This window comes from Melozone crissalis, unplaced genomic scaffold (assembly GCF_028551555.1).
Source record: "Melozone crissalis strain CALT ecotype California unplaced genomic scaffold, PUWL_Pcris_2 ptg000017l_1, whole genome shotgun sequence".
Classification (NCBI taxonomy): Eukaryota; Metazoa; Chordata; class Aves; order Passeriformes; family Passerellidae; genus Melozone; species Melozone crissalis.
In genome coordinates this window covers 7496021-7516053 of record NW_026535795.1, presented here as the reverse complement: position 1 = coordinate 7516053, position 20033 = coordinate 7496021, and the positions used below count along the sequence as shown (strand labels likewise).

Here is a 20033-nt window from a genome sequence, read left to right as displayed (position 1 = left end):
CAATCTAGAATGACACAGTTTTGATCCCTTTGCTGAACGCTATTATTCAACAGGACACTAATTTAATAAGGGACTCACATATTTAGGTAAATCAAGATGTTCTCACTAAATCGAAATCCTCTCTCTCTCTCTGCGCCCTCTTAGGAATTGCTTCCAATTTTTCATGCCCTGTGGTTTTCCTTCAGAAGCAGGTGTCCTCTTTGGGGCTCTTCTTGGCTCCTTTAATTTCTTTTGTAAGGTTCAGTGATGAGAAATAAAACAGAAATAGTCCCATAGGAATGCAAGTGTCCCTGGTGTCAGCATCAACTGAACTGGGTAGACTTTGGTGGATCAGAAGTGATGGTGTCAAAAAAATAAGCAAGCCAAACCCAGGGTGACAAATGAGACCCATACAAAAAAACCCCAGGAATTGCAATTTTCACTAGGCTGTCACACTTCAGAAGCATTTTGTGGACTGAGGTTTTTGTGCCTATGGGAATGTCCATGATCTGAATCAGAGCTCTAAATTCAGACTGATGCTGCCTCATGTCAGTCCCTCTGCCAAACCAATGCTCCCACCCAGGAATGGAGCACACCCAAGAGTGGGGAGGGAAGGAGGACAATGGAGTAACCCAGGAGGTCAGTGGGTGGTGAAAGGAGAGGAGCATGGAGCAGAGGAGCATGTTGTGAGAGGAAAAGGAGATTGCTGCTGTGGGGAAGGGAACATGCACAATCAAAGTCTCGACCACTCTTCAGTTTCCTCTTCTCTCAACCTATGAAAGCTCTTTTTTTTTTTGGAAACAAATGTGTTTTCCGGGTTCACACAAGCTTGCTAAGGCTGTGCAAAAAGTGTGAGTAACCAGCCCACATAAGCTGTGGGGCCTCCTTGGAACCCAGCTGGCCAAGCTGCCAGCACAGAGTGCCTGCACTGGGCAGCCCAAGTTCTCCCAAACTGGAAGTTTGCCCACATCTCCTGTGCTCAGTTGTCCTCTGTGCCCTGAGGAGTCCTGCAGAGCTCCAGCCAGTGCTAAAGTGATGCCCACACATCCCCTGCAGCCAAGCTGGGCTCAGCTCCGGGCATCCTGGAGCTGCAGAGGGATCTGGTTGCGCACCACGTCCTTCAGCTGGGAGCTTGTTCAGGACTGGATACTCTCCGCCTTCAGGAAAACCTTCTGAGTTACTAAATTGGTCCTGCCTGCTGCTGTTTGACGGGTGTGATGCTTGGAGTGTGCCTGCAGTGAAAGGCTTGCTAAAGTATAAAGTTTTAATGAAGAGTTGCCTAGTAGGAGAGCAGTATCGTCTGACACGCTTGTTAAAAAAGTCCTGTTTAAAGGACCAAAGCACCAGCTCCAGGTCTTTTCAAGGCCTGGGAGTGGCAAGTGCTCTTCTGTGGCATAGAGTAGAGCTGTTTAAAATCCAGAGAGGCAGGGAATTGTCATCCCATGCTTTGATAAACAGGTACCTGCTAAATCATCAGAGGCCTAAAAAGCAGCTGGGACAAAAGCCAACACCTTCTTTGTCCTGGGTGCCCGGAAGCCTTGGCCCAGTACAGCCATACTACAGCTGGTGTCAGCCCTGGAACTGCAGGGAGAGCAAAATACGCCTAAAGGCTTGGGAGGGTCGTGGACAGAGCAGGCACTGTCAGGGGAGCTGGGGTCCCTGCTGGGTCAGTGGGCACACGGTGGGACTTAGGACCTGAGCAGGGACACTGAGCACACACTCGCTCCTTCCATTTTCCTTTGTTACTCATCCTGCGGGCCCCAGCACGGAAAACATGAAGCTCCAGCTACATCCCTTCCCAGTCGGATGTTGCTCACAGCGTACGTGCCCGCAGGAAGCCGAGGGCTGCCCAAAGCAACAGCAACATCCACACAAACTCTGCTGCTGGAGCGGAGCTATTGTGCTGGACATCCTGCAGGGACACATCTGTGGGGGCCAGCGCACGCTGGGAGCAAAGGGACCTGAATGCTGCTCCATCCTGCTGTCTGAGCCCATCTCCAAATGCTGCTCCATCCTGCTGTCTGAGCCCATCTCCAGTCCTGAAGGCATCCCATGCCCAATCCCAGCTGAGCATGCTGAGTCTCCCCATCCCATGCTGAGTTCCCAGCAGGTCCCAGGCCCTGGTGCTGTGTTGCCGTGGCAGTTTGAGCTGGGCTCTGTCCATCTTCAGAGCCTCTCTGCTTCCACAGGTGAGCACTGCACTAGAAACCTCTCATTTCAGTCTGGTGTGAGGGATTGAGTGGGGTATCCCACCACAGGGGTGCTGGATATTCCACCCCAGGCCTGCTGGGACTCTCTGCCAAAGTGCAATGTCCTTGAAAGTAGAGCAGGAGTCAGACCCCAAACCTCAGTGTGTGACATGGCAAAGTGCTTGAACTCATATAGAAGAGTCTCTGTCTTGCCCACTGACAGGATCCACCTTGCCTTGTCCCTGTACATCCTGCTCCACTGCTCAGGAGCAGCACTCAGCCCACAGGCAGGGCTTGCAGCTGCTCCCCAGCCTCTTTTGAAGAGCAGGGAAACCTCCTGGGTGTATGGTGTGCTTAGTCTGTGTAGGGGACGTGGGGTTGCTTCATGGCACCATGTTGGACTGATCCCCTTGTGCTGAGATCCCCACGTGCCGTCCTCGCTTGACTGGCAGCATCCCCGCTGAGTCTGTTCTGCCCAGAGCAGCAGTGGCTAATCCAGACCTTGGAGAAAGGACTTTCTTAACCTACTTAACTGTGAAGGCACACGCTTCTTGGGGGCATCCCTTGAGGCAGCTGGCTGGGGAGGCTTCTGAGTGTTGGGGACATTCCTCAGGAGTGCTGCAAAGAGGGACCTCAAGGACATGTGGGCAAGCATTATTTCCAGATTCTGTCCCAGGGGCTGGTAAGGCTTGTCACTCCCCAGGACACCTTGCCCTGGGTTGTCAGGGATGGCAGAGATGTGCCAGCACAGCAGTCTCTCTGCTGGTATGGCACATGTCCCACAGCTCTGGGTGACACTGCTGGCACTTGATGAGATGCCCACGATGTGCTGCACATCACCAGAACCACCAGTCTAGTAGAGCTTTCTGAGGAGGAGCAGCCTCTTGCCAAGTGTTGATCAAAAGCCAGGCTCCATCCCCAAGTGATGTTCAACTCCACAGCTGCACTTCAGACAGCTGGCACCCAACTGTGGGGCAGTGGTGCCCACCTCACTGTGCCCTCACAGGGTCGCTGCTGCAGCACTGGGTGTCACACAGATCCCAGCCAGCCTAGCCCTGCTCCAGGTGAATACAAACACCCTTTGTAAGCCACAGGGGAGCCCAGCAGACCATGAGCAGGTGTCTGATGGCTGGCTAGTGCAGGAGATGGCCTGTGGGCCCCAAGACACTTGCTTAGCACAAGTTGCAAAATCCTTACTCTTTCCAGGGCTTCTTGTGCCAGTGTTGAATTTTGGCCCTCTAAAGCCTTAGCTCTGAACAAGACTAGCACCAGCAGCCGGGCCTTACTACAGCTGGACACAGCCTTATCTCATTTTCATTAGGGATATATTTCCTCTTTCTCCAGGGTGTCCCCATGCCGTGCTGGCTCCACAGCAGGAGTCAACAAAGGTGTACCTGCCTCGCCTGAGCGGTCACTCCATTCCCGTCACCTCTTCCAGGGCTGCATCTGCTTCCCCTGAGCTAAGGCCCTGGCCTGTGATAAACACCATCCTTTTGGTGTCCTTTGAAAGTTGTCCTTGCCTGCTGCCAGGTTGGGGAGTGCAGCAGGGATGCTGTGAGGCTGTGGTGGCTTTCCCAGCCTGGCACACTGAGCTCAGCTCCAGCTCTCTCATGGCTGGTGCAGGCACTGCCCAGTCAGTCCTGCTGGTGCACAGAGCAGGGTTTTGGGGGTCTGTTCCTTAATCTGGAGCAGAGAGGATCACCAGGCTATGGACAGCCAACACCACCTGTGCCCCTCCCTTCCTCCCCCAACTGAGTACCCCCAACCAGAGGGGTGAGTGGGGACAGTGGGGTGAGCCCCACAGTGCTAAAGGACAGTCCCTAAAGGATTGGGGTGCGCAGCAGGGTCTCTCTTCTAGTGGTAGGTCTGTGTTGGAGGCACCAGCTTGGCATGAATCCAGCCCAAACCCACCAAACTCGTTTGTTTGGCGTGGGGAGAGGCAGTGCTCAGGCAGCATGGGGCCACGGCATGTCCCCTCCCTGCAGCAGGATCCGGGTGGCTGCCAGCAGCGGTGCCACAAGGAGAGGCTTGGTCTGTGCCACCTCCTTCCTCAGTGTGAGCAAGGGCCAGCTCCTTGCTCAAGCATTCCTTGAGCTGCAAGGTGGCTGGAGGAGCAGCAGTGGGAGGGAAGGAGCAGTGTTTGGGAGGAGAAGGGAAAGCCGAGGGACAGAGAGCATTTGTGACAAGGCTGCTCTGTGCGGCGGGAGCTGATGAGCTTTGGTGCTTGGGAAAACGTCCAGCACGGGGGCTGGCGCGGTGAGGTCCCGGTGCCGGAGGGAGCTGCTCCCTCGGGCCGGGCAGTGGAGCCGGGGGGAGACGGCACCGGGGGGCACCTTTCATGGCAGGGGACAGGGAGGCGGCCGCACAGCGCTGCCTTGTCCGGCCCAGCTCTCCCTGCAGACAGGCATTGTGTCCAGCCCTGCCAGATGTCTGGCTCGTCAAGGGCTCTGGTCGAGGCAGGGACCCAGGGAGGGAGCGTGGAGGGTGGACACTTTGTGTGGGACATAACAAGGTTTGCCTTAGCGAAGGAAGACAGGAAATAGAGCGTCTTAACTGGGACCTGGCCAGCCCCAGTGCACTGCGGCCCTCAGCCGCGTTGCTTTTTTTCTTTCTTATGCATCTTGGAGGCAAACGCTGGGCAGGACCTGGAGAAAATGGGCTCTGTGCTCTGACTGTGTGAGCAGTGCGGGGCCAGGGCCTCTCCTGCCACTCACCACCCAGTCCTGGGTGCAGGATCCCTGCAGTGGTGCTCCCTTGCCCCTACTGAGTGTGGCTCCAACACCCAGCACTCCCCCCCCCACAGGGCCCCCATTCCCACTCGGTCTCTAGTTTGTATTAAGTATCTCTTCCTCACAGGCTTTCCTCCTCCCCTTCTTCTCCCTTCTTGTCTCTTTTGTGAGTGAATAATTTATGGCACTTTTCATCTTCCTGGCTGTTGTTCCAGGCGGGCGGCGGTGGGATGCTCTATGCCCTCCTGACGGCCACTCCCAGGCTGGGTGTGCAGCTCCATCCTTTTCCGGTGCCACGGCAGGCTGGAAATGGGACAGACCCACCCACGAGCCACAGGAAGACTCAGGTGTGGCAGAACCACTGCCATCACCCATGGAACCATAGCAGGCAGGGCAATGGCTGGTGGATCCATGATGGCCCATGGGGCACCAAGGGTCACTGGTGGGACCTGGCATGGCTGTGACACCCACAACCGCCCAGGCAGGTGGGCAGCAGCCAAGGGAGGGCTGCCCCAAGGCCGGCCAGGGGTCCCATGGCAGCGGGATGTGGGCAGAGCCGGGTGGACCCCGGCCCAGTGCATGGTGCGGGGCTGCGGCGAGGTTTCCGTGGGCCGCTGGCTCTTACATAAGCTCATTGTTTCCTGAGTCAAAAGAGGTTTTGTCTCCGCTCTGGAGATGTGACAGGAGGAGGAACAATTTGCCCCATTCATCTTTAACTCTGCTCTGGAGAGTGGTGCGGTGGCCTGCGCCGGCAGAGACGTTAAACCCAACCACTTCCCCGCCATAAAATCTCCCGGGGAGCAGGTGTTGGAAATCGCCCCTTCCCCTCCTGATCTCCTCAAATCCAGCGCCACAGAAATCAAGGATAATCCAGCAGCCTCTTCAAAATGAAAACGCTGAGCCCTGATTAATTCATTTAATAAGTGACTGATCCCCTCCTCCCCCAGCACCGCGGCCCAAGGAGCCATTTTGCTTCTTGCTCTCCTGGGCTGATGCCGGGGAGATGCCGGGGCTGCAGCAGAGGCACCAGGCTGCTCCCCCACAGCCATCTCTCCAGCCTCACCACGCGTCTTGTCGTGCTCTCTGCAGAGGGGCCAAAGAGGGCAGCACTCCATGGACCTCACGGCCAGTTGCCTCTGTTGGGCTCTGCAGCCTCACCTCTCCTGCACAGTGCCAGGGGCTGCTCCACCTCCGTGCAGCCCAAGGAGCCCCAGCTCGAGGGGATTAAGCAGGAGAACGAAATAGTCCCGTTTTCCAACTGAAAGATCAAACCGGTTAGAAGTGACATTGTTTTTGCAGTTCCATCTGCTTCAATTAGGGCACGGGGGTGGAGCAGGGGGGCTCCCAATTATCCTCATTAGAGGGGCTCCTCGTGCAGCCAAGCTCCAGCCGTGAGCAGGGAGCTCACCAGGCTCGTGCTGGTTGATAATGAATATATTCATGGCTGCGCAGCCTGGCCTTGCTCGCCTGCTGCTGCTGGAGCCTTGCTCCTGACATGTGCTTTGGGCACTGCTGGGAGATGAGGAAAACCTCTTCAAGCTCAGGTGCTTGGTGGGTTTTGCTGAAATGGAGTGTGGTCAACACAGCCCCACCACTGCTCAGAGTCCTGACACAGCTGCCAAAGCAAGGCAGGAGCCTAAATCTGGTCCCAGCACCCAGGGTGGGAATGCTCCTGCTCCCTCTCCCACAGGTCCCGCTCCCCAGCTCCTCTCAGGAATGGCTGTGGGCTGGACATAACCCAGTGAAGCTGCCCAGAGAGCAGCTTCATCCCCATCCCCATCCCTGGCCCATCCACCCCAACAAGGAGACTGCAGCTCCCTCCTGAGCTCGTCTACATTTTCAGGCTGGCTGAGGCCATTCTCACTTGGATCCAAGCATTCACCAATTTGAATTTGTGGCCATTTCTCTGCTCACAATAGTGAGATTAACCCACCACTTTGTGTATGGAACTTCTGTTAGAGCATAACATGTAAAAATACAGAAATAAGAAAATATCTGTAGCTCGTGGGTTAAAAAACCTCTTTATTTACATACATCCATCCTCGTATAAACTAAATTGTTCTTTTAGTAGGTGCTGGCTTCTGATATTAGATTCCCATTTCATTTCCTTATCCCACCTGGCAGGTTCCTAGAGACGTCTTCCTCTTTGTTTGCAATATCTTTTGCCTGTAGCAAACCCGGGGTTCGTAAATGCAGCAGCATCGGGTGGAAACCTGACGTGCAGCTGCTGCTGTGTGTGTTTTGTGTGACACAAAAGAAAACCTGAGATGTGGAGGAATCAGGGCGGTCCAGGTGTCACCCCCAGGATCCTGTCTGGTGTCAGCAGCCAGTGCAGGACTGTCCCTGCCTGCAGGAATGGGGGGCCAGACTTGGGGGCTGTGAGGAGGCTGGAGGTGGATGGGCAAGGGCAGAGTGGGATGCCCAGGGGGAGTGGGGGTAGTTAAGGCAGACTGGGGATGTCTGGGGTTGCTCATAGCATGCTGAGGATGCTTTCATCCTTGCAGGGGTGCCCACAGGAGGTTGGGGATGCCCAGGACAGGTTTGGAGATGTTCAGGGCACCTGCACATTGTTCTCCCAGGTGACCAGAGAGGCAAAGGCCTCTCTTGGTGCCCTTGCCCGGCTGGGGTTTTGTGCCATGGTGGGCCCTCAGCCCTGTTGGTGCAGGCAGCCACGCCAAGGGAGCTGAGGGAGGAGGTCCCCACCATCATCCTGGCCACGGCGCCGATTGGCCCAGCGCTGTTGCTGTGGCTGTGCCCGGGCCGATGGCGGGGCCTGGCCTACAGCTCATGCCTCCGTGCTTGGGAGTAATTCTCCTTAATCCTTCCGAGAGGCATCGCTGGATGAGACTGGAGCCTCCCTCTGGGAGCCCCATCTCCCCTGGCGCAGAGAGCAGTGCTGGGGGAGGGACAGCCGCCATCCTGGGCAGGGAGGCCTCTGTGCCCCCGGCCACCTGCCCGCTCCTGCTGGGGCCACAGCCAAGCCAGCACTGCTCCTGCACCCGTGCCAAGGGACACCAAAACCCTGGGGAGTCAGCACCAGACCAGTGCCCTGGGCCAGGAGGGGTGTGGGGGGCAGAGGTGGCAGTGCCCCCAACACCCTGCCCCTCCAGATGCAGCAGGAACCTGTGGACGTGGTCTGGGATGCAGCTCCACCATTGCATACACTGGGACAGGAGAATGAAGCTGGTTTTGGAGAGCTGGCTTGGAGGGTGGGCCTGGATAAGTGCTTCCTGCTGAGCCCCTCTGGAGCCCCGCACTCCCTGGCACAGAGAGCTGGCACCCAGGGCTTTTGCCAGGACCCCGCCCCGTGGTGGGGCGGGGGACGCCTGCCACCGGCCCGGAGCACTCGGCACACAAACACCACCCCGGGATTAGGTCAGCTCTGGTCATCGCTCAGACGAATAAGTGGATCAGCACAAGGGAAAGGAGGGGGAGGGAGCTCTGCTGAGCGGGGAGCTCCAGTAGGGCCCTTTTAATTTAGGGGCTCCTGGGGCCTGGAGCCGCCTTGGCGCAGGCGCGAGGCCAAGCAGGGAGCGCTGCTGGGGTGACTGGGGACACGCAGCGGCAGCCCTGGCTGGCCCCACAGTCAGCTGGGATGCCCCAGTGTCCTCAAGTGTGTTTATTTTAAGGGATACAAAGTCCTGGGCCACCGCAGGGTCACCTCAGCACTCGCCCAGCCTGGCAGGAAAGTTTCCCGCAGGTGCTGGCAGGGGGAGGAGGAGGAGGAGGGTGGATGGCAGCAGCTGGGCACCATCCCGCCACCCTGCTCCCACACACCTTTGGACCTGGCACCCATGTGCCAGGAGCCATCGGCCGGGGCTGCGGCCGCCCCAGAGCCCCGGCCCATTGTCCCAGGGTGGCCGGGCCGGGTGTGGGGACTGGGGACGGCCATCTGCTCCTCGCTGCCGACAGCTTCTTTGTTCACCGCCCGGCGCACGCTGGCGCAGGAAGCGGCTCCCACGTGCTTCGCCCTTTCCCTCTCGCAGAGGCACCTAATGAAATAAAGGATTTACTGCGGCGAGGGGGAGGGAAGGGAACAGGCTGAGCAGTTTGAAATGTCGTGCCTGGCCCCAGGGCTGGGCTCCCTGGCCAGGTGCAGGCAGGGTGGGTGCAGGCGGTGCTGGGCTCTCTGCCACTGCTGGGCTGTTCTTGGGGAGCTGCTGTGGTGGGAGCAGGCACAGGCAGGGGGATGGTGTCAGGGCCTGGGGTGTGAATGCAGCCAAGATCTGTGTATTGGGTGTGTGTGGCACTGCCGTTGCCAGGGCCCTGACCTGTTCGTGTGGTGGGGAAAAGGCCTTGCATGTGCTGTGGGGAGGCTCTAGGGCATGTGGAAACTGGGAACAGGAGTGTAGGGTGTAGGTCACTTGGGCTTTGAGTGAGACAGGAAGGACATCATGCAGCCCCTGTCCCCTCCCTGCAGCAGCATGCCAAGGAGGAGCCTTGCTGGGTGGTGCCAGCTGTGAGCAGAGCTCCTAATGCTGCTTCCAGGCACCATGGATTCAGGGTTTTCCCACCCAAGTGAGCCTGTCCTTGTGTGTCATCCCCATGGCCCAGCACTCTGCAGAACTGCATGTTCCTTAACCACCAGTGCTGGAACTTGTCACTTCCCATTGCACCCAGCCCCAAACTAGGCCAGGAGGATGGCAGGGGACCTGGCAGGGAGAGGCAGTGCCCCTTTCTCCTCCCTGCAATGCAAACAGAAACTGAAAAGGACCAAATTCCAAAGTTCTTATTCAAGCCTAGGCACCATGGACGAGGGCGGAGGCGTTGGGACTGTCACCTGCAGAGGGATGGGTGGCTCGGGCATGGGGCACGGCAACACCTGGTGTGCTTTGAGAGATGAGGGAATGACAATGACCTTGCAGGAATGGACACCAGCACCTGCTGCATCCCAGGGCCCAAAGTGCAGCAGTGCCAGCCTGACTCCCAGTGGCAACTCAGCCACCAAGTGAGCCCAGGACATAGGGTGCCAAGGGGGTGACACACATTGTTCCTTGCAGATGACTCCTCGTCAGAGAGCTGCAGCGGGAATGGCTCCTCCACCCTGAACCCCTCCACCTCCAGCAGCACGCAGGGCGACAGCGCCTTCCCCGAAATGAACGGCAATGGCACCGCAGCCCCCATGGACTTCACTGCCTCTGCTGAGGACCAGCCCATCAACCTCTGTGACAAGCTCACCCCTGCCCACATCACCCCCTCCTACCAGTCTGACAGCTGCAGTGCCGACGGGCTGCGCAGCAGAGTCAAGTACGGGGTGAAGACCACAGCAGAGGTACGGCCTGGGATGCTCTGGGGGAGACAGGGACAGCCCCACAGCCCAGCTGCGCCAGGGCTGGGCACTGCAGTGGGCTCACCTCACCCTGACCAGCTGTGCCACAGCCAGCATGTGAAAAAGAGCCCATTCATGCTGGGTCAGGCAATGTTTGCCACAGGATCAGGCAGAGCCATGGCCCCACCAGCCAGAGCTATCATGGGGCCACCAGGTTATCACAGGCTTGCTGAGGCCACCATGCTCCCCCCTGCCCAAAGCAGGCAGGAGGTGACACACCTGGCCATGGGTTCATCTCCCTGGGTTGCAGGGGAGGGATCATACATAGCAAGACAAGGAGGAAGGGCAGGTGCATGAGGTGAGAGCTGCTGGTGGTAACCCCTGTCTCCTCTCAGTCCCCGCCGTACAGCTCTGGCAGCTATGACTCCATCAAGACAGAGGTGAGCGGCTGCCCCGAGGACCTGACTGTCGGCAGGGCCCCCACAGCTGATGAAGATGATGATGACCATGACGACCATGAAGACAATGATAAGATCAATGACTCAGAGGGGATGGACCCTGAGAGGCTAAAGGCCTTCAATGTAAGGAGAGCTCCACAGGGAGGGTGAGCCCGCCTGCCTTCCGTCTCAGGGTTCCCACCATTCCCACCATTCGTCTCTTCTCTATTTGCAGATGTTCGTGCGCCTTTTTGTGGACGAGAACCTGGACAGGATGGTTCCCATCTCCAAGCAGCCCAAGGAGAAGATCCAGGCCATCATCGAGTCCTGCAGCCGGCAGTTCCCCGAGTTCCAGGAGCGGGCGCGCAAGCGCATCCGCACCTACCTCAAGTCCTGCCGCCGCATGAAGAAGAACGGGATGGAGATGGTGAGTGGCCACCCCAGTGCCCTGCCCTCAGTCCCAGTGCCCAGGGCAGCACATCCCTGAGCAGCCCCTCTGCTTGTGCCCCTGCAGACCAGGCCCACGCCGCCCCACCTGACCTCAGCCATGGCAGAGAACATCCTGGCCGCCGCCTGCGAGAGCGAAACGCGGAAAGCAGCCAAGAGGATGCGGCTGGAGATCTACCAGACCTCGCAGGTACAGTGCTGGCAGCTGGGGGTGGGTGAGGAGCAGAGCTGGCAGTGTCCTATGGTGGGGTCAGAAGTCCTTCTGAAGGTCTGAGGGGCTGTAGAGCAGAGGCCTGTGGTGTGTCCTGAGGCCAGTGGGGATGGGAATGCTGGTTTGGATTGGACACACTGCAGCTTCAGGACACCAGGCATCCCTGCACTGTCCATCCTGCTGGCCACAGAGGACAGCCAGGCTCCTCGCTGGAGCAGGTCTGTGTTTCCCCTGTGCAGGACGAACCGATCGCCCTAGACAAGCAGCACTCCAGAGACTCCACAGCCATCACCCACTCCTCCTACTCACTGCCAGCTTCATCTTACTCCCAAGACCCAGTCTACATCAATGGAAGCCTGAACTACAGCTACCGTGGCTACGGGTCCCTGGGGGGCAGCCTGCAGCCCCCCGCATCCCTCCAGACGGGCAACCACAGTAATGGTGAGTGGCTGTGCCAGGGGCACGGGGAGCCCACCCTGGCATCACCCCAGTGCACCAGGGGCTCCTGGCATCCCCACTGTGGGGTTGAGCTGGTTGCTGGAGGAGAAGCAGGGGCTGCTCCCACAGAGCTCCCAGTTCTGGCAGCACCTCTCCCATCACTGCACAGAGCTGCTCCAAAATCCCCTCTTGTCCCTTCTGTCTGGTGGCTCTGCTCACGTCATCAGCAGGTGGTTAATTGTTGAACTGCACTTGGAAGGACAGTTTGGGTCGCACTGGTGGAGGGAAGGAGTGTCACTCAAAAAAAAAAAGGAGAATTCATACCAGATTCTCTGTTAATTATTAACAGGGGCGGGCGCATATCGCTGCCCTGATCTCCTGCTGGTATGAGCAGTTCTGCTCTCGGGGATGGGGACAGGGTGGGGGGCACAGCCACAGCTCAGGAGGGCTCTGAGGGGCTGGGACTGCCTGGGGGCAGCTGAGAAAACAGGGCTGATGCTGCAGGGCAGGAAGGTGGAAGGGGGGAGTAGGCAGAGCTTGAGATTAGGAACAAGTGAACAGAGCAGAGTATCCTGGAGCGGGGCACACAGGAAGGATCTGAGGTACCTGGTGACTCGCCCACACCTGGAGCAAGAGGTGTGGGATGAGACCAAGTGCTCCCTCTGGCTCTGTCCTGCAGCAGTGCTGGCAGGAGGGGCTGGATCCCTTGCCAGTCCTTGCCCAGTCCCTGGTTTGCCATTGCCTGTCCTGGTGCACTCTGGTCTCCAGCCCCAGCCACCCCGACGGGAGCCAGGATTTGGAAGGATGTGATTTCCGGAGGCCTGAGAGATGCCTGTCTGGGATTAACTCTTATCATCCCTTCCTAATGCTTCTTAACCCTGAATAAAGATCCTGTCCCGGCCTCCAGCTGCTGAGACCTAATCCTCACAGCAATGGTTCCTCCCCAGAGCAGCACAGCCACCCGGTCCCCACTGCCAGGCACCCTCCTTGGGCTCCTCCATGTGAGACAGTGAACGTGCAGGACGGTCCCTGAGCAGCCCCAGGAGGAGCAAACAGCCTCTGAGTGCAGCACCCAGCAGCACCTCTCCTTCTTTCTTTCTAGGGGATTTTTAAACCTCTGATTTGCAGTTGTCTTTTTCCCAAGCTCTTGCCCAGTCCTTGAGAGGGGAGAGCACTCTGCAAGGAGCTGCATCTTCTCCTCCCTCTGAGCAGAGGCCCCGCAGGGCTTTGCTGCCCAGAAGTGTCCTCACCCTCCATCCCCCACTTCAGGCAATTGTTGCTCAAGCCCACATCCCTGCTCCCAGCTCCTTCCCCCTTGGTGAGCTGGGAAACAAGCTCAGGCTCAGTTTACTGCTGCCTTTTCTGCCCAGTGAAATTGCTTTCGCATGAGAGCCTCCTCCTCCTTCTCCTCCTCCTCCCCCACTTTGAAGCTCTGGTTCTCTTGGCATGGAACGTTTCTGCTGGTGCTGCTCCTCCCGCAGCTCCAGCATTGCTTTCCTTGAATGCTTTCCATTCTGCCTGGGGCAATGAGCTTCCCTCCCTGCCACCATCACCAGTGCCACCCAGCTGCACTCAGGGCAGCTGAATTCTCCCATCCTGGTTTGCAAACAGCTGCAACACCCAGTCCTTGCTCCGTGTCCCTGGTGTCCCATGGCTGTCAGGCCACCCAGCAGGGGCTCAGCCATCCCAAAGCCTTTCTCCAGCATCACCAACTGCTCCATCAGCCTGCAGCACTTCAGCTCACAGCCCAGGGATCAGTTCAGTGTCTCCTTCCCTTCAGGCTGCAGCCTCAGCAGCCTCCTCTCCCTGACTATCACATCTCTAGTACATCTCTTGGCACTTCACTCCTCATTTCCAGTTGATTGTGGTTTTTTTGCTCTTTGTTTTGCTTCTCTTACTTAGTCCAACATGAAGCTAAGTCCACTTTTTCCCCTGCCTTTCTTTCTGGGTCACTCATCAAGATAAACCAGAGAAGCACAACCCATGTGGGATGTTACTCCCCATAAGCAGAGGGAAAACCAGAACCTTGAAGGTGATTTTGATGGTGCAGGTGCCAGCAGGAGCTGGCTTCCCACCCAGCAGACCCTCTCTTCACAGAGCTGTGAGCCAGGCTGCAGGACGGGATTTTTGTCATATTGGCTCGGAGACCTCTATATAGAATTGTTTGGTTTGGAAGAAGCCTTGAAGTTGACTTCACTCCAACCCCCTGCCACAGGCAGGGACACTTTCCACTAGAGCAGATTGCTCCAAGCCCTGTCCAACCTGGCCTTGAACATTTCCAAGGATGGGGCAGCCACAGCTTCTCTGAGCAACCTGTGCCAGAAACTCACCAATCTCACAGGGAATAATTTCTTCCCAGTATCCCATCTAAGCCTTCCCTCTGTGAGGTTGAAACTATTGCCCCTTTTTCATGCCCTGGTCCAAAGTCTCTCCCCAGCTCTCTTGGAGCCCCTTTAGGTACTGAAAGGAGCTCTGAGGTCTCTGTAGAGGCTGAACAACCCCAATTCCCTCAGCCTGTCCCTCCAGCAGAGATGCTCCAACCTTTGTGTTATCTCTGTGGGCTCCTCTGGACCTGTGTTCCTGTTGCAGAGGCAGTGAGTGGCTGCTCTGGTGTCTGAGAGGGAGCGGGAGCTCCTCACATTATCCGGGCACTGTGGGAACCTTCCAAGTGCTGCAGAGGTCTGGAATCACAGCAGGATGAGCATGGAGAATGTTGCTGTGCCTGAGCCTCCCTCTCCCTTTTCCTTGGCAGGTCCGACGGATCTCAGCATGAAAGGTGGGGCCTCCAGCACAGCCCCGTCCAACAGCACCAGCCGGGGCATGCAGGCGGCGCAGCTCAGCCCCACGGAGATCAGCGCCGTGCGGCAGCTCATCGCCGGCTACCGGGAGTCGGCGGCGTTCCTGCTCCGCTCTGCAGACGAACTGGAAAACCTCATTTTACAGCAGAACTGACTCCCTGTGTCCGCATCGCTCCTCGGTCGACGAGACAATTTGTACCTGCTAGAGAGAGGCTCCCGGCGGTGTCCTGCTCAGGACCAGCATCGTCCTCCCGCCACGCGGTGGGCACACGTAGTTTTAGAAGGTGGGATCCTAAAGACCTGTTTTCTTTTACACTCCAAGCACCTGGGACTTCAGGCACAAGGACACGTTTTGGAACCCTACCAACAGCCGTGCCTCCGGCCGACCAGAAGCCAACCCTGCAGCTTGGAAGGATGTGGGACTTTGAAGGGCAGAAGGGAGCCTGGGGAGGTTTGGGGCTGCAGATGTATTTAGAATAACCTTTGTGGACCCAAATGTTAGATTCCCATCCCTGGATAATTTTCAAGTCTTAGGTGAGCTGAATCACATATTTATTGAGAAATGGACCCTCCTCTCCCCTTAGTAATTTATTTTTCTGAAAATGGATTCTTTTGAGTTTGTACAGATTGCCAGTTTTTTGTCTGTCTGATCAGAAGGAATTTATTCCTGTGAAATAACACATTCCATATCACTACACTGCTAATTTCCAGGCAGCTCTGCCTGTTTCTCTGGTGAACCCTTGTCCCACAGGGAGCAAGTTTGCCATCCAGCCCTTGACATCGAGGCTGCTCAGCCTCCAGTGAGCGTAGGTGGGAGCTGAACAGCAGCGCAAGCGTCCTGCTTAGGCCTTTGTTCTAAGAGGTCCCGTAGCAGCAGTGGGGTCTGAACCTCCCGCAGAGACTCGGCAAGCTCAGCAGACCTCCGGCTGGAAGGACATCTCACACTCATTAAACTCATTGCAGATAAGAGAAGGAAGGAAGAAAGGAAGGAGATACCTGAGAAACACTGTCTTGCGGTCACCATCCGTACTCTACCTCACACTCCATTGTGGGCTTCTTCCAGGACTGGCAGCGCCGGTCCTGGGGGTCAGCGGGTGCTGCAGACATGGGGATCGTGCCGAGGAGGCTGGAACCTCCGGCTGGGTCCTGCTGCGCCCGGCCGTGCTCCGCTCCATCTGCAGCCAGCCCCGGGGAGCGCGGGGGCCGAACCGCCGGTGCCGCGGGTGTGAGGCTGGGCAGCCCCAGGGCTCAGCCCCGAGCTCAGCTGGAGTGGTGACCGCCCGCTTCTGGGCAGCACTGAGCAGCAGAACTGACAAAGTCCTCTCCGGGGCCCAGGATCCTTCCCCCTCCCTGCTCACAGTCCTGGAACAAGCCCACAGTTCCCAAAGTGTGGAAGAACCGTAGTCCAATGATCGTTCTGCCCTGTTTCCACCCCCCCCACGACGATGCACTTCGTTTTGCTCAGTGCAATACCTACTGCCAGTGCTGCTAACCCAGGGACCTCGCTCCGGCCAGGGGTGCTGAGCCCAGCCCAGCCTTGCAACGTGCTCTGGAGCTGTGCAGAGACCAGCGAGGGTCCCGCTGCTCCCTGTCCCCCGCAGCCCCCCCAACCTGGCTGAAGTTCACACCATGAGATAGAAATCTGATAAGTGTAAAGCTGTTTTGTAGGTAGGAACTTTCTTGGTTTGGAGCCAGTTTTTATCTTATTTTTTGGCCACTTGGAGCCAGCGGCCAGGGGCTGCAGCTCCAGGGGTCAATGCTGGTGGCACAGGCTTGAGCAGCCGCTGGTCCGGCCAGGAGTGGGCCCGGGCAGTTCCCCTGTACCCTCTGTACCCTACGATGATCCACACACTGGAAGAAAAACAAAACTTTACCCTGCTCTTAGTCTCAGAATAGAAAAAGCTGCTGGCTCCTGAGGCCAGGTGTGCCTGGCCCCACAGCAGAAGGGATCAACCATTGCATTGACTGTTTTCCCCAAACCTTAAACTTTCCATAGCATTTGGAGAAAAGGGACCCAGCCCCTCGCCGCGGGGTGCAGCTGAGGGGTCAGTGCAGAGACGAGGTGATGGTGGCTCTTAGACCTGACCTGATGCTGGAACCTGGAGCATCGTGGCCACCCCCATCCCCTCCTGCCGAGCGTGGGGAGGGGGCCCCGGGCACGCCAGCCCCCAGCCAGGGCTCAGACTCAACGCTTTCCCCAGCACTTCAGAAGCCTGCTTGGTTTGTCCACTGCATCCTCCCATACTTGGAATTTATGTAAATATTTATTTTTGTGTGAATACCATGAAGTAACAAACCTTTGACAAAATCTGTAACTGCAGCCATTTGTGAAAGTCTTACCGTTCAGGCAGGAGAGGCAGAGACAATCGCTGTCCCGGGATTCTCCCTCTCCGTGGTCCCCCAGCCATGCCGGTGCCTCCCTCCTCGGCAGAGGCAGAGGAACCTTTAGCCATAAGTTTGCCATCAGTTTGTACTGAAACCGAGGTAACCCGTGGGCACATGGACAGACCACCAACAGCCACAGTTGGGTTAAGTTTTATTTATCCAAGTCATTCCTGATCACCTCTGAACCTGTCTCGGCACATGTGGAAGTTCAGGAGCTCTCACTCGTGGTCAAACTGCTGTAGAGGACACCGAGGCCGCGTCGTGAGGAGGGTGCCCAACACCACCCTGTCCCAGCACCTGATTCATACCTGCATCTGAATGGTACAGACTCAGATTCCCAAAGCCCTGGTGACAGCCACATCTGGGACAAGTTTTAAAACAAACGGGATTGACTCCGAATTTCTGTCAGGGATCTTTTTTATTTTTCTTTCCCCGTCTTTTTTTTTTTTCTCTTTTTTTTTTTTTATTTTTTTTTGGTGAGCCACAGCGTTCTGGTTCCTTTGGCTTGAGCTCCACAGACATCTCCATGCTCTGCAGCTGCTCCGTGCTCCACCGTGGCTCTCCCTGTGCTCCAGGACTGTTCACAGCCACATTCCTGCGCTCTCACTGGGCAGGACGGGGTCAGGAATTGCTAGTCCAGGTTCTCAACAAGAAGGAACAAGCAGGAGCAGAATACACCGGCTTTCCAGATATCTGAGAGGTGGAAGGAGAATGCTGGGTTAGCAAATGGTCTGGATGGTCTTGGGTTTGGTTAAGAAAAGCTGATCACTGGTCGAAAAAAAGAGATTTTTTTTTTTTTAAATTTTATTTTATTTCAACACACCCACCCTGCCCTGGATGTGCGGTTCCCATGACGCTGTTTCTCCATGGGAGAGCGTTCCCGGGGTTGTGAGCAGATGTAACTTGTACCTCCCCGATCCCAAGGGCCACTTCCCTCCCGGAGCGGCCATCGGATTTAGTACCAGTTCATGAAAAAAAAAAAAATGCTGCTTTGAACTCAGAGGGTTAATATACTTTTGATTTGTAATTTTTTGTAAAACTTTTTACAAGGTAGCATAGTATTTCACCAGACACCAACTACAATCCGTCCATGGTCTGATTTTTATATAATTTAGTGGTGCTTTAGAAACTTTTGTTCGGTTGTTTCGGAGCTGCACAGCTCAGTTCTTCGCCTGTATCTACCTAAGACCAATGTGAACCTTTGTATTTTTGCTCCTAATTTTGGACTCAGTGAAAGTGTACTGTTTACATGTACAGAACTCCCGACCCCGTGTGTTCTGCCAGACCTGCTGTTGAAGAGGAAGCTGCCCCTCACCCAGTTCGTCTGCTTAACCCAGCCACAGCCTCACCCACCCACGCCACGCGCCCGCCCCAGGGACACCCCACCCAACCCACACGCCCTTTAAGCAATTTTGGGTTTTGCACAAGCTGCTGTATTTTATTTCCCCCCAGTAGTTTTACGGATTGGCTGCAATTCCAATCGGGAGCTGATCCGGGGCTCTGAAGCACCAGATCTGGGCAGTGCTGCTGCCTCCCCGTCCTCCTCCTCAGCACACAGTGCTGCCCGTGGGGTCCAGCTGATGTAGGGGAGCAGGGGGAAACACTCCTGAGCAGAATTGGGAATACTTTAGGGAAGGGGTGAGCTCACCCAAGCCACTGCTGGCTTGGGGTGGAGGTGGGAGCGCGGTCCCACGGGAGGCTCCCAGCGAGGCAGAAGAGGCTCTTTGGGAAGCTGCTGCTTCCCCGAGGGCTCAGACAGAAAGCGTATGGCACTTAATCCAGCTTCTAAGGTGACACTTTATTGCTTAATCAATTGATTCCTTTGGAAATGATATTTTTGCAGATAGGCACCTATGCAACTTCATGTGGCTCTTAAGCAGATGAGCACTTCCTCCTCAACGAGCTTGATAAGAGTTATTTGTGTTATATACTGTGGATTTTTCCAGTAAATGTGGCTTAATATTTTAATTCTTAGAATGTGTGTCTATTATATATGTGATGCAACTTAATTCTGTTCTGTTTGTGGAATGATTAGCACAGGCCAACTTCCTGTCCCCTCACTTAACAAAGACCAATGAGCTGTTAATCGAGCTGTTATCTCCATGGTATTACTTGCTAAATGCACTGATTTCATAAGTATGTGGAATCCTTTTTTTTTTTTTCTTTTGAATCTGTATATCATATATAAGACTGAATCTACTTAATAAACACTGTATAACAAAAAGGGCTTTTTCCTCCACTGTCCTGGGTGCTGCTGGCCCCAGCGCTGCCCCTCGCCCCAGGCCCTGTGCGAGAGGTTGGTGCCATCAGTCACCAGAGCGGGATCTAAATTTAGGTGTTAAAAGGAAGAGAAAAAAACCAAACCAAACCATCTCTCATTCCTGTTGACGTAAGCTGTGCTTTCCATTCCGTAACAGACAGCGTGGGTACCAGAGAGAGCAGTGGTAGCACTCGCAAAGGGGGCAAGGCACCAGTTTTATGCTTAACTTATATTTTGACAAAATTAATTTTGTGAAGTGTCTGGTTTTTGTGAGAAAAAAAAAAGAAAAAAGAAAAAAAAAAGTTTTCATTGAAGTTTGTGCAAAGTTCTCCCTCATGGAAAATACTGATTTTTCGTTATCAGCTTTATTCACTAAGTATAATAAACCTTTGCATCCATAAATGTTCCTCTTCAAGCGCTGTATAGATACCATCTCCTGCTTTGATCATCAGGACACCCAGAGGGTCCAAGGGGTTTGCAGCTTCCATGGAAATGCAGCTGCCCAGGGGTGTGGGGATGCTGGCTGGGCAGAGGGGTGGGCTGCCCCTTCCCGGGATTTGCTATGGAGCGAGGCCAGGAGGACCGACCTGAGTGTTTGTGCTTGTAAAGGATCACCTGGGACAGCACATCCCAAACGGAGCACCCTCAGAGTTCATTAATGTCTGACAGCACAGCACCAGAGGCCCTGTGTCCCTCACACCATCGGGTCTGTGGCTGAGCCTCTGGCTGAGCTCTGCTTCCAGATTTCCAAGGGAGCAGGGGAGAGGGCTGGGCACAGGGATAAGCAGTGCCAGGCCACACCAGCTGCAAACCAGTTGGCATCACCTGCTGAGGGCTCCACAGCCCCCTGGCCAAACTGATTCAGCATGTCCCCATGCCTGCAGATAGCCC

General features: G+C 56.0%; 1 protein-coding gene across 3 annotated transcripts in view; it reads left to right on the top strand.

Moving 5' to 3' along the window:
• The window catches only part of NOL4L (nucleolar protein 4 like), a 63571-nt gene extending 44040 nt beyond the window's left edge, over positions 1-19531 (top strand). For all 3 annotated transcript variants that reach the window (XM_054274584.1, XM_054274586.1, XM_054274585.1), the window contains 6 exons: positions 9898-10169; positions 10562-10747; positions 10839-11030; positions 11118-11240; positions 11501-11702; positions 14452-19531. In XM_054274584.1, the coding sequence (XP_054130559.1) occupies positions 9898-10169; positions 10562-10747; positions 10839-11030; positions 11118-11240; positions 11501-11702; positions 14452-14651 (1175 nt within the window). In that variant the 3' untranslated portion in view covers positions 14652-19531. The remainder of the gene's footprint in view (positions 1-9897; positions 10170-10561; positions 10748-10838; positions 11031-11117; positions 11241-11500; positions 11703-14451) is intronic.
• The last annotated feature ends 502 nt before the right edge of the window (positions 19532-20033 follow it).